Source organism: Kogia breviceps, chromosome 11, assembly GCF_026419965.1.
Source record: "Kogia breviceps isolate mKogBre1 chromosome 11, mKogBre1 haplotype 1, whole genome shotgun sequence".
In the NCBI taxonomy this organism is placed as follows: Eukaryota; Metazoa; Chordata; class Mammalia; order Artiodactyla; family Physeteridae; genus Kogia; species Kogia breviceps.
In genome coordinates, this window is record NC_081320.1 from 11,326,702 (window position 1) to 11,340,345 (window position 13,644).

The 13,644-nt window shown below is 49.1% G+C and overlaps 1 protein-coding gene across 1 annotated transcript in view; it reads left to right on the forward strand.

Moving 5' to 3' along the window:
• MERTK (MER proto-oncogene, tyrosine kinase) overlaps positions 1–13,644 on the forward strand; it is a 112,405-nt gene that overhangs the window by 12,490 nt on the left and 86,271 nt on the right. The window contains exon 2 of the mRNA XM_059079086.2: positions 11,641–12,061. Coding sequence (XP_058935069.1) covers positions 11,641–12,061 — 421 coding nt within the window. The remainder of the gene's footprint in view (positions 1–11,640; positions 12,062–13,644) is intronic.

The following is a 13,644-nucleotide window of genomic DNA, read 5'->3' on the forward strand; positions in this document are numbered from 1 at the left end:
TTCCTATTTTATTCATGTGTTTCATATTTGTAATTGCTCACTGAAGTATTTTTATGATTCCTTCTTTAAAAGCTTTTTCAGATAATTCTCTGTCATCTTGGTGTTTGTATTTCATTCAGTTTCAGATAGAATTTTTTAATTGAAACCTAGACATTTGGGGTACTATGAGACTGACTTATTTGTCTTTTGTTTTACTTGGTTTTCTCTGAAAGGCTGTGGTAGGGGGCCTCACTGCCTGGTGGGAGTAGAATTGCAGGTTCCCCACTCAGCCTCCATTGACATCTAAGTGTGGGGTGGTCCTCGTCCTCATTACTGCTGGTCAGGGGTGGGGTGGGAGTTCTGGCTGAGGGAGGGGTAGGAGTGCCTGATTACTTTACAACTGTTCCCCACCTGACCTCCACTGACACTAGGGAATAATGAAAGCCCTGAATCTCTACTAGGCTTCCTCTCATACCACCCTGCTGGGGACGAGGAGGGATGCCTTGTTAATGCCATCTGGGAATAAAAGTCAAGGCTCCCCACGTGGGCTTTACTAACACCAACCAGTAGGGATGAAAGTGCCAGTTCTCTCCTTGGCCCTCTCTGATACCATCCAGAGAAACATTTGTGGCACCTCTTTACAGCCTGGTAAGGGTCAAAGTCTAGGCTCCCCACTTGATCTTTGCTGGCATGGGTAGGGATGGGGCCGTGGTTTTTCCTGGGCTGTTTACCTGGAGGAGAGCAGTTTACTGAGGTGCCCTTTCCTAGTCCTTTGACTAGAGATATCAGGCTTTTGTTGTTGTTGTTTTTGTCTTTGCCTGTTAGCATTTCCAAATCTGGGACACACAGGACAAAAGGAGACCCAGGGAATTCCTCACCAGGTTGTTCCTGGGTCCTGAGGTCCCTAGTCGGTTACCATCTGTGCACTCTTCAGGGTTGTAAAAAATGTTCGTTTTATATATCAATATACTACCCAGCGTTTTTAGGTGTACTTAGTGGAAGAAATAGGGGAAAGTCCATCTACTCTGTTTTGGGAGGGAATTCTGTGCCCTCTGTCACTTAGGAAACACTTGGACAAACTGTGTTTGCTAAGGTGTTAGGTATTTAGCGATGGTCACGTTTTAGAAGGAAATATTTTGTCCTGAAAAGAAAGGCTAAAATTAATAGGATTTCAGGTATTGGTGGGCTGGAGGATGTGTGTCAGGGGGTGGCAGGACAGAGGAGTTAAACTTGGGGACAGAGCATCTCTCCTGGGTCTTGTGAAAACCCCAGCTGGTTCTTGCAGAGAAGCAGCCCCAGACGACACGGGGACCAGGGGGGCGGCTGCTTCACAACCCTGGCCAGAAAGTGTCCCCTCAGCCTTTCTGTGACACCTGGCATGCTGCCAAAGGGGAAAGAGAAGGAAAGCCACCCTTGGTTGGCTAAACATATATTCCTGTTTCACTGCAAGAGTCTGAATGATCTAAGTCAGCATAATCGGCTCCATGTGTTGGCCTTTGATAGTCCAGCCATGACTAGTTGCACCTTTGAAACAAGGCAGATCAGATGTTTCATGTTACGAAAGCCATAACTGGCGTGGATTGTGTGCCTGCGTGGTGTTCCGTGTACGGTGTCCTGCTCTAATCTCTGAGAGAAGGAGCTGTTGTAACCTGTCTTCCTTCACAGATGAGGAGACTGAGTCTCAGAAGGACAAGAGACTGGCATCTGGCCTCTGGGACCGAACTCAGGCATCAGAGTTCTTGTCCTTCCCAGGCTCCCAAGCCACATGGGTTCTAAGCATCAGGGCTAAACCCTCAGGAGGCCCTCCCCACCAGCCCCAAGATTTGGGCCACCGGATGGATCCATTCCCTAATTCTCTAGGAATTCCTCTACAATCACTGGAGGAGATTTTTTAAAATCCCGATGCCTAAAGCTGCACTGCTGGCGGGTTAATTCAAGCTCTGGGTGAAATGTAGGCTTCAGAACTTCAAAAGCTTCCCTAGAGATCCTGAGGTTCTGCTGGTTTTGAAAGCATGGTGGAGAGTTAGAAAATGATGGAGAAGAGACAGTCGCAGTCTGCTGGGGAAGCTTCTTTTGCAAAGCACTTCTATCAAGAAACAGTCAAATGCTCAAGTCAGAAAGTGGGGTGCAGGCTGAAGGGGGTTATGGGGGGCTGCCTAAAGCCCTTGGAGTTCCTTGGAGCTTCTGCTGCTAAAGTGTGTGCACAAGGCCAAGCAGGGGGGAGAGGCAACCTGTGGGGCTCCAGTCTTTTTTTTTTTGCAGCCAATGCATTAGGGGGCCAGGGAAGGTGAGGACTCACCCTCATAATCATGGGTTTGGCGCAGAGGCCTGAGCCCCCGCACATCCTGCAGGTGAGGGCACAGACAGCTTGGGTAGCTTGCTTGGTGTGTTGGGGTCCCTGTTGGCCCCTCTACACCCCTTCCTCATCCTGCTCTATGCCCCAGGAGGCCAGCCTAGGGGGAGGGCGACGATGAACTCCCTGGGCTCTGGCTGCAGCTGGTTTGTGCTAAAGGATACTAAGTTGCATTTACTTAACTAAGTATAACCCACATAGGCATTGTTTATCTGAAATCCAAGTGTAACTGGGGCATCCCGTTTTTTATCTGGCAACCCGGTGCCAGCCCACTGGAGCCTGTGTAGAAAATCTGACTCGCCAGCACCATGTTTTATACCAACCCCACTTTTTACCCTGTGCAGGCATCTCAGTGGTTCACTGTCACCTCTGCTTTTTTCTGCTGAGCCTGTGGCGCCTCCAGGCACAAGCAACCCACCAATTACTCCCCCTTCTTTCCCTAAAGCCCCTGCTGGGGCCCCTTCCGTCAGGTCAGCTCTCCGTTTCTGCCTGCACTTTTCCTGCACTAGGTGCATTTATCCCATGATTGGCCCTTCTTTTTAATTCTCTCCAAGTGCCAGAGTGCCGTGCACTCAAGTTAATTTTTACCATTTACAATTTGGGGACAATCAGGTCAGGTGATTTCAGGTTGAAGGGTTTTTAAAAAATGTCCTCTCATTCAGTGTTGCTGTGCTTTATCAACTGAGAATCCTTTGCGTTTGCATAAAGCGAAATGGTTCTAAGTAGACAGTTTCTGCTTGTTCTGGGTTTGGCCTCAGCCATCTTCAGGGTGAGAGGAGGAGTTTTTAACCAAGTGACAGCAAAGCGCCCACGGACACGATTCAAACATCGGCCTGGGGGGCACACATGGAATGGGGTGGCTCCGGTCCGCATAACAGCCCTTTCTCCTGGGGGGGTGGGGGCGGTCCGACACAGGGTGTGACAAGGGAGAGAGGGACAGGGAGTAGACGCAAACAGGATTCCAGATGCCAAAAAGCTTTTTCTGTAAACTGCAAACCCACCCCACAATGGGGCCTTTCTCCTCCCAACCGCTGGGGCCTGCATGATAGCAGATCCCACAGAGGGCAGCGAGGCTGAGGAACCCTTAGTGCCTGGGCCAAAGTGCAACCTCCTGCTCCGCGGTGGGGAGCAAAGAACCCCTAGGAGTTCAAGGATAAGTCCTCTCTCTTGCAGCCTCCTCTGGGTCTCTGGATTTTGAGGCTGAACTTCAGAGAGCTTGGCTCATGTCCCCAACTGTTCTGTTGTCTGAGAAGGAGTAGCAAGAGCCCGGGTGTGGGTCCCACTGGCTGGCACTTCAGCCCTGCTGTTGTTTTTTTCTGTTTTTTTTTGGGGGGGGTGGGGGGGCTGTACGCGGGCCTCTCACTGCTGTGGCCTCTCCCGTTGCAGAGCACAGGCTCCGGACGCGCAGGCTCAGCGGCCACGGCTCACGGGCCCAGCCGCTCTGCGGCATGTGGGATCTTCCCGGACCGGGGCACGAACCCGTGTCCCGTGCATGGGCAGGCAGACTCTCCACCACTGCGCCACCAGGGAAGCCCAGCCCTGCTGTTATTTGACCCATCCGGCCAAGGTGCTTCTGGTCCCTTCCCAGGTCTTCGGGGTAGTAAAGCAGGCTGATGGCACATAACACCAGCCTGCACTCTCCCTCCCGCTCAGCTGCCACCCTGCCCAACCCTCCTCTTGCCGCTTGGAGGGACTCCAGGGTCAGGGAGGCGGCATAAGGTTGCCACTGCACCTACTACCCCGGGACCTGCGATTTCAGCAGCCACTGCTTCCTTTATCCACCTGGGCTGTGATCCTGAAGCTTCAATAAAAATCTAAAGGAGCTCATGCTGGGAAAGAGTAGTGAAGACCCGCCCTGGAGAGATTCCTTAGAGCTCTCTTTTCTGGTTGCATCAATGCCCACTTAACAGAAAGGACTGGTGTGTGTGTGGGGGGTTGCAGTCTGCTGGCGAAACTTCTTTTGCAAAGCACTTCTACCAAGAAGAAGTCAAATGCTCAAGTCAAAAAGTGGGGTGCAAGCTGAAGGGGGTTACTTCACAGACTTGAAGTAAGCTTTTTCCTCTCATTCATGGGTGGCAGTTATGTTGCTGCAGTGTTGCCCTTCTCCTCTATGCATTGTCTAAGACAGACCTTACTCATTAGTCCCAGCACTCAATCCCACAAGGCCCAGAAATTCCTCCTTCGTGTGGTCAACAGGCCGGGTTCAGATGCAGGCCTGTCACAGCAGCAGCTGGTCAGCAGCTGGTGTCTGTGGACGCCCTGATCATCTGATCGTCTTCTCTCACCCCGCCGGCTACTCCTATCCTCGCAGGGGGTCAGAGCGTGACACCTGAGGTCATGGGTCAGGCATCCAGGGACTGGGTGGGCCTTGGCTCTCTAACCACAGAGTTGCTGGCCAACCCCCAAGCGTCACTGCCCACCAACCCGCCTGCCATCATGCACGCTCAGCGAGCACTCAGCAAATATTCATGGATTTAAGGGTGGGATACGCTACTTGATCACACGGAAAATAGCTTACTTTTAAAAATTTATGTTATTGACGTATAGTTGATTTACAATGTTGTGTTACTTTCTGCTGTACGGCAAAGTGACTCAGTTATACACACATATATATACATTTTTCATATTCTTTTCCATTATGGTTTATCACAGGATATTGAATATAGATCCCTAGGCGCTACCGTTGGACCTTGCTGTTTATCCATTCTATATATAATAGTTTGCATCTACTAGTCCCAAACTCCCTCCCAATCCTTCCTCCCCCGCCTGTCCCGTGGCAACCACAAGTCTGTTCTCTATGTCCTTGAGTCTGTTTCTATTTTGTAGATATGTTCATTTGTGTCATATTTTAGATTCCACATATAAGTGATATCATATACTTATCTTTCGCTGACCTGCTTCGCTTAGTACGATAATCTCCAGGTCCATCCATGTTGCTGCAAATGGCATTATTTTGTTCTTTTTTATGGCTGAGTAATATTCCACTGTATCTATGTACCACATCTTCTTTACCCATTCCTCTGTCGATGGACACTTAGGTTGCTTCCATGTCTTGGCTGTTGTGGACAGCACTGCTGTGAACATAGGGGCGCATGTATCTTTTTGAATTAGACTTTTCTCCAGATACATGCCCAGGAGTGGGATCGTATGGCAGCTCTGTTTTTAGTTCAGAAAATAGCTCCTTCCCTAGCATCCCCTCATTGACCAGTTTTGAGTCTAAGAGGCTGTGGTCCCCAGTATCTGCCCCCACCGCAGCTGCAGGTGGTTGGGGGAGGAGACGCTGCTGCAGAGGCCTGGCTACGGTCCCACTGCAGTCCCACTCCGAGCCACAGCAGTGTCCCTGCCCACGTCACACCCATTTATTCTGTAGGTGTTCGCTGCATATCAGCTCCGTGCCAGACATCAGGCTGGGTTCAGAGGATTACCGCCTCCAGCCCTCAAGGAAGCTGAGGGCAAATTTGTTCAGTAAAACAAAGCGAACCTCAAACAGTGGACCATAGGGCTAATCACTTTATTTGCTGGCTGAAGAAACATTTGCTAATCGTATCCCATGGGCCTGTCCCCGTGCTGAGCACTGGAGGAAGATGGTGGTAACACAATCCTTGTCTTTATGAAGCTGGCCTTGGAATCTGGTCAAGGCCTGGGTGGTCATTGGAAACACAGGGGCACACAGCAGGGGCGCTCCACCACCAACCCCAGGACTGGATGGCTGTGGCCCCCTGGGGTGGGCCAGTGAACCGCTGGGAACAGGTGGACAGCTACTCTTGGACCTGAGTGGGAGGCCGTTTACCCAAGTGGTTCGGCTCCTTTTGCTTGTGAGGCCAAACTTCCCACTTTAGCTGCTGTCCCGTCCACATGAGAAGATACCCGTGAAAGAAGATGGGAGTGAGGAAGGGAAGGGGGAGATTTCTCGTGAATTCCAGTGGCAGCCTGCTTTTCCACGTGTGCCATGGAGAGAGGACCAAATTCTCATTAAGTCTCTGGCTGTGGGCTTTGAATACCCCTCTGACTCTGGCTAAAAACGTTGTCTCCACAATGAGGACCATCCAGCAGGCCCACCACGTTTGCTTTTGTCATCTTGAAAATGAATTAACAAGAACACGTTAATAAAAAGTAAAAGTTTAAAAAATTTTGGGGCTGATCGCATCCTCCTACCGTCACTACCTCCCCCCCGCCAACAAGATAATTTTAAAGTCTTCCACTTCTGTGAGGAAAAACAGGGGGAGGGAGATTATACAACTGAAGTAGTCAGAACACGGAAAGATTAGCAGCTTACAATGTAATTTCTATTTGATCATTGCCCTGACTTTGGGGTCCAAAACCTTGGAATGGTTTTCATCTTGCCTTTTCCCGCATTATCCGTCTTCAGTCAACGCCCCCATATACGGCTGGCGAGGTTATGCACTGCACAGCACGTACGGTAAAGCACCGTTTACACTGGAGACTATGAGGGTGGCAGCACCCCAGCCCGGCCCCACTCCTTGCCAAAGCTGTGCGGTGAGAGCCTCACCGAGCATGCGTGGTTGTTCAGCCCTCAGCGTCAACCCCTGTAGATCAGCAGTTCTCAAGTACTGGGCCATGGCAGGTTTTACTGATACAAAGAGAAGGTAATGGAAGTAATAATGGCTAACGTTTACTGAGCACTTACTATGAGCCAAACATAGTAATGACTCCTTTATTCCTGTGAGGCAGACCTGTGGGACACCATTATTACATCCCCATTTTCCCTATGGGGGCCACACGATCCAAGCAATGGCCAGGATAAAGCTGCCCGGTATCCACTCCTGAGAACTGCCCTGTGTTAGGCCCTTCCTAAACATTTGGTGTCAAACTGATGTATCTTTTTTTTTATATATATATATATTTTTTAATTATTGAAGTGTAGCTGATTTACAGTGTTGTGTTAACTAATGTTGTACACCAAAATGATTCAGTTATGCCTATATATACATTCCTTTTCATATTCTTTTCCATTATGGTCATCACAAGATACTGAATATAGTTCCCTGTGCTACACAGTAGGACCCTGTGGGTTATCCGTTCTGTATGCGGTGGTTTGCATCTGAAACTGACCTTTCTTTTTGACGTGGTGGCGATACTCGAGTTCGCTTTTGGGATCAGCCCCTCTTCTCTTTCCTGCATCCTTCCTGCTACTTCCGTAGTTAGGGCTCCGATACCTTCCTGCCGTGTTTCCTACGTCCTGGTCTCCTCCTTCCTGCTCCTCTTCCTCCCCTCTCAGGCAGATGTCCACGGCCCAGTCAAGCGCGGCTCTGATCTTCTCCCTCCGGTGCTCAGAAACCTTCCAGGAATCCGTATTCCCTCAGTGGGGATTCAGGGGCTCTCCACGTTCAGCCTAATTTCACTGTATCTCTCCTTTTTCTCCTAGCACAGAAGCACCACCCTGCAGCTAAACTGGTGTTCCCAAACCATTAGGGCCTCTTCCTTTCACTCCAGTTTTCCACCACCTCTGCCCCTTGAAACCCAGTCACTCCTCCCCTACCCCTCCTTTAATTCATGCCCTTACCTATTCATTCAACAAATCTATTTTGAGCACCTCCGAGGAACCGACTGCAGTGTGGGGGGCTTTCAGTCAGCCCGGCAGGGGAGAAAGAGTTGAATGAGTAATTGCAGATGTTACAAAGGGGAGGGTCCCAGCACCTGACCCTGGGAGGTTTAACTAGACAGGGTGGTGGTGGGGAGATCAGGGGAAGCCTCCCACGAGCACACAGTTAGCTGTGTCCCCTCCCCCCTTCAACTCCTGGGATGCTCTGCCGCCCCTCTCCTGGGGCAGGTGCCTTTCCGTATCCCATTAGACAGTCACAGCAAATCTTAGACCTGGAGGTGCTATTGTATAAATATCTGTTGGCAATTAAATCATGCTACCAGCTTCTGGCAAATGAAATGGTGGAGATCGGTGATCTTTTAAACCATCCAGGGTTTAAAACCATTAAAACCATTTAAAACCAAACCATTACAGGGTTTGGCTGCTCCCCAGTTTCAGTGATGTCACCTGACTGGGTGGCTTTGCCGTTAGTTCGTTCAATGAGCAGCTCATAGTAAACTAAAGCTTGTATCCCAAACTATAACCACTGGTTATCTTGCGCGGTTGGGATTACAAAACAGGTTTCCATTTTCTACTTTCTGTGCTCCCATAAATATTGGAATCTTTTACAACAGACTCGTGTTACCTTTATAATTAGAAATGCTCAATTTTTTAAAAAAATATTTATTTATTTGGCTGCACCGGGTCTTAGTTGCGGCGTGCGGGAACTTTCATTGCGGTGCGCGGGCTCTTCTTGCGGCGTGCGGGGCTTCTCTCTAGTTGTGGCAGGTGGGCTCCAGAGTGTGCGGGCTCAGTAGTTGCAGCATGTGGGCTCTCTAGTTGTGGCTCACGGGCTCCAGAGCGCACAGGCTTAGTTGCCCCGCCGCATGTGGGATCTTAGTTCCCCAGCCAGGGGTTGAACCTGTGTCCCCTGCATTGGAAGGCAGAGTCTTAACCACTGGAGCACCAGGGAAGTCCCAGGAATGTTCAGTGTTTTTAAGGAAATTAAACAAATCAAAGGAAGCATCATTTGCTTCTCCCACTCTACTTTTTTGCCTTATATTTAACACACAACAAATAAAAAGTTATTTAGATAAAACCCCTGACGCCCCACCTCAAGAAATAGGAAAGACTGCAGGTGAGTTTGCCTCCAAGAGGCAGAGGTGAATTGTAAGTGCTTTGAAGCCTGTAGAAAAAGAGTGTTCTGAGGAGGGTGTGCAGGCATAAGATAAATAGCCAGAGCAGCCATTACTGCAGAGGGATCCCCAAATCAGACAAGATGGGGAGCATCCATTACTGCGGAAGAGACCTGCAAATCAGAGAAGATGGGCTTCACCTCTTCTTACCATTCCCGTACATAAAGTTTGCCTGGCGTGGGGATGACAGGAGAGGCAGGGGCCCCTCTCTGCAGAATCCCCCTGACCCCTCCACTCCTTGGAATAAATCACCACTCCCATCACAGCACACGAATCTGTCTGGACGACTGAGCTCAAGGCCAGCCAGCAGCCGACCCACAAAGCCCTCCCCCAGAGCCTGCAGAGAACCCCTGCACTCCCAGAGCCCCCGAGACCTCAGCCTCAAGGACAAGCAATGAGCTCTCCCTGGTTTCTTACAGTGAAACCTCTTGTCCTCCAACCTGGCATTCACCCCGGACGCAGTTCCCAAATGCGGCAACTGTGAGAGTTGACCTGGTGGGGGAGAGCTGGATGGAGAGGACTCCCTGGCAGGAGCCCCGGCCCTCCATTAACGGATAAGTATGGTCCAGAGTGACCTGCAGGGAGGAAGCCAGAGGTATAAATTCTCAGATCCCTGCTTTTGACCCCAAATCTGCTTGTACCTCCATTCACCCAATAAGTACTGAACTGAATCTTTATACTCAAAAATTTTTTTAAAGATTTTTTTTTTTTGATGTGGACCATTTCTCAAGTCTTTATTGAATTTGTTACAATATTGCTTCTGTTTTATGTTTTGGTTTTTTGGCCGTGAGGCATGTGGGATCTTAGCTCCCCGACCAGGGATCGAACCTGCAGCCCCTGCAGTGGAAGGCAAAGTCTTAACCACTGGACCGCCAGGGAAGTCCCTATACTAAAAATTACTTGTTGTTTATCTGAAATTCAAGTTTAACTGGGTGTCTTTTGCTCTTGTTTGCTAAGTCTGCACCCCCTGCACACGCACACTCAGGAGCGCAGGAGGGTGTGACGTCCTGAGCACGGCAGGAGGCATGAGACGCCTTGAGCAGGCATGGGGCGCCTCTGTGTACCACCGGTCACTCACCCAAAAGATGCCAGCCTGTGTCTCTCCTCCCTGCCTGTCTCACCACCCGTGGTCAACGTATTTGAATAAATTACAACTAGTATAGAATGTACGTTCCAAAAATACCATTAAAACTAAAAGTACAGGGCTTCCCTGGTGGCGCAGTGGTTAGGAGTCTGCCTGCCAACGCAGGGGACACGGGTTCGAGCCCTGGTCCGGGAGGATCCCACATGCCACAGAGCAACTGAACCCGTGCGCCACAACTGCTGAGCCCGCATGCCACAACTACTGAGCCCACATGCCACAACTACTGAAGCCCTTGCGCCTAGAGCCCATGCTCCACAACGGGAGAGGCCACCGCAATGAGAGGCCTGCGCACCGCAATGAAGAGTAGCCCCTGCTCGCCATGACTAGAGAAAAGCCCACATACAACAACAAAGACCCAACACAGCCAAAAATTAAAAAAAAAAAAACAACTAAAAGTACAACTGATGTGAGCCTATATTTTTAGAAATTCTTGTAGGTCAGATGAAATCAAAATATTTCCAGGTCTATTCCTGCAGGCAAGCATTTTGCTGGAAGCTCCAAGTCATTCTATAGCTGGTGACATAAGCACATGTTGATTTTTTTCCCCCCATGCTTAGGGTGGGTCATGCTGAGGCACAAGAATTGTAAACTCGCCCCTTTGTGACCAGTAGCAGCCTTTGCAAGACTGTTGGCCAAGCATAGTCTTGTGACTGAGCCGACAGTAGGAAGGTGATCTCAGGCGCCATCACCTGCCTACCGTGCTGGTGAGATGGGTGTGAGGGATTTGGAATGAGTCATGAATTTCAAAAAATGGGTGAGGGACTTCCCTGGCAGTTCAGTGGTTAAGACTCCGTGCTTCCAATGCAAGGGGTGCACGGGTTCGATCCCTGGTTAGGGAGCTAAGATCCCACATGCCACACAGCGCGGTGGCCAAAAAAAAAAGGGTGAAGTGGTCCAAAGATACAAATTTCCAGTTATAAAATAGGTAAGTCCTGGCGATGTAACGGAATTAACGCTGACTGTAGTTAATAGTACTGTATCATATATTTGAAAGTTGCTAAGAGGGTAGATCTTAAAAGTTCTCATCACAAGAGAAAAAAGTGTCTCACTCTGTGTGGTGATGGATATTAACTAGACTTATTGCAGCGATCATTTGGCAAAATATACAAGTATGGACTCACTGCATTGTACACCTGAAACAAATATGTTATATATAGATCAATTATGTCTCAATTTAAAAAAAGAAAAAATTTTGATGGGGGCATTATATTTCTTCCGTATTCTTTAGAAAGAAGGAAGTAAGCGAATGAATGAATTTGTGAAAGAGAATATTCACACTCTCCGTGTGTGTTGAATAAATTACGCTCATGCTTTCTGAGGACATTCAGGATGCCTGTTACTCTCTCATCATGGCCTGTTAAGCTGGGGACCAACTTGGAAAACTCCATTATTTAAAAAGCTAAAAATCCCATCTTCTGTTTTGCAGCTGTCGCTGAGGTGAGCGAAGAAACCAAGCTCAACCCGCTGTTCCCCGTGTCTTTCCCGAGAAGCCTGCAGACTGACCACACACCATTTTCCTTTCCTCACACCGGTGGGTTCCAGCCCACCTCCATGTTTCCACCCATCCAGCCTGGAAGACCACACACCGGAAATGCAGCCTTTCCTGGAGTGACCTCTGCCAGGTCCACCTCCCTACCGCCTCTTGCATTTAATCACACGGTTGGCCACATAGTACTTTCTGAACACAAAGATGTCAAGTTTAATTGCTCGATCAACATACCTAATATATACCAGGACAGTGCAGCTATTTCTTGGTGGAAAGATGGGAAGGAATTGCTGGGAGCCCATCATGCAATTACTCAGTTTTATCCAGATGATGAAGTCACAGCAATCATCGCTTCCTTCAGGTAAGTGTTCTTTCTTCCTTTCTTTCAAAATGTTGCTATGCTTCTGCTCATTCAAAAGCAAAAGGCTTGTAAAGAAATAACAGCCTTCTGTTTTCTGTGTTAGCAACCCCACTGTTCCATTTAGAGTGTAGATTAATAGCTGATTGTATTGCTGATTTCTTTTCTATTGGCTTTTGGCCCGACTGGAACTCTTGGTGATCAAATGCTCTTCCCAGCTGGCCTGTAAGTCCTGTCAAGGCCTGCTGGACTCAAGAGCTCTCCCAGCGAGTGAGAACAGTGTTCTTACCTGGCAGGAGGAGACATCTAACTCACCAGGTGGGCGTGGAACTTGTGAAACAAGGCAGCCCTCCACCCCTTTCATTTGCCCTATCTCCTCTCCCTTCTCCCTCTCCCAGCACCCCCTGCGGCTACAGATCCTGGTACTGATGTTCCCCTCTTGTTGGGGTAGGAAGGAGGCGAAAAGTGTGACGTCTGGGGACTTGAGACAGATCTTCGGCCACGTGGCTCACCATCTCAGCATTCCACTTTGTGTTGGCAGGGGCAGGCCCAGTGAGTTGGAGGGAGTGACAAGGAGCCAGGACATAAATCTGGAATAATCCATCGTCCCAAGGACTGAGTCCTCATACCGCAGATACTGGAGACAGTGAAACAGCTGCTTCTCTTCTCACTGTCCCTTTTCATTCTCTACTCTCTCCTCTTAGCCAGGAGGGGTTTTGTTTGTTTGTGTTTACATCAGGACTTCCTGGCATGTACAGTTTTAGAATTAGGTGGACTGTGGTCACTAAAGTTTCAAAATAAATTCGGAGCCCGGCAGCGTTGACTCAAGAGGCTTTTCTCTGGGATTCCTCTGCTCCGAGTGGAGCCCTCTTTGATCTGCTGTGTTTTCACTTTCTCCAACCTGATGTTTGGGCCTCTTCCAGACTGTGTCATGTCTTCTGGTGAATCATTGTGTGTTTCCTTTTCAGAAAACCACCTCGGAGTTACCATAGACCTGATGACTCCAGTTAGAGTTTAGTGTGTCAACACATTCATAAGATGACCCCCCTTTTTAGCACTTTCCAAGTTATCTTGATCATCATCAAGGAAAAGAAAACAATCTCCGCATTTCCCATTGGTCGATTTAAACTCTGGCTGGGTCTCTCGGGCTGCCATTCTCCACCAGTGTCAAGACTCGGGTGTCTTGCCCAGGACTATATTTTTTTCTCCATCAACTACAAAACACAGATGTTTTTCCATTATATAGACACAGCTTCTGATGAGAGAACTAAAATCACCATTTCATAACGAATAAGGTTTAAAGGCTTATAGAAACAAAAAGCTGGCACATTGGTCTCACCCGGGGTCTTTTAGGAGGAAAGTGCAGCCTTGCTTTCTGGGCTGCGAGTCCCAAGTGGGGGTCCTGCCACTGGCCCCCATGAGACCATGGGTGAGCCGCTGCATCTTCCCTGGTCTTCTTGCCAAGAAGATGGGTTTGGACTGCCTGACTGGCAGCTCTAGGTGTGCTCTAAGGGGCCATTAGATATTCAAAAGATTTGGAGAGTTTTATTTTTGTTGTTGTTTTTTTTGCGGTACGCGGGCCTCTC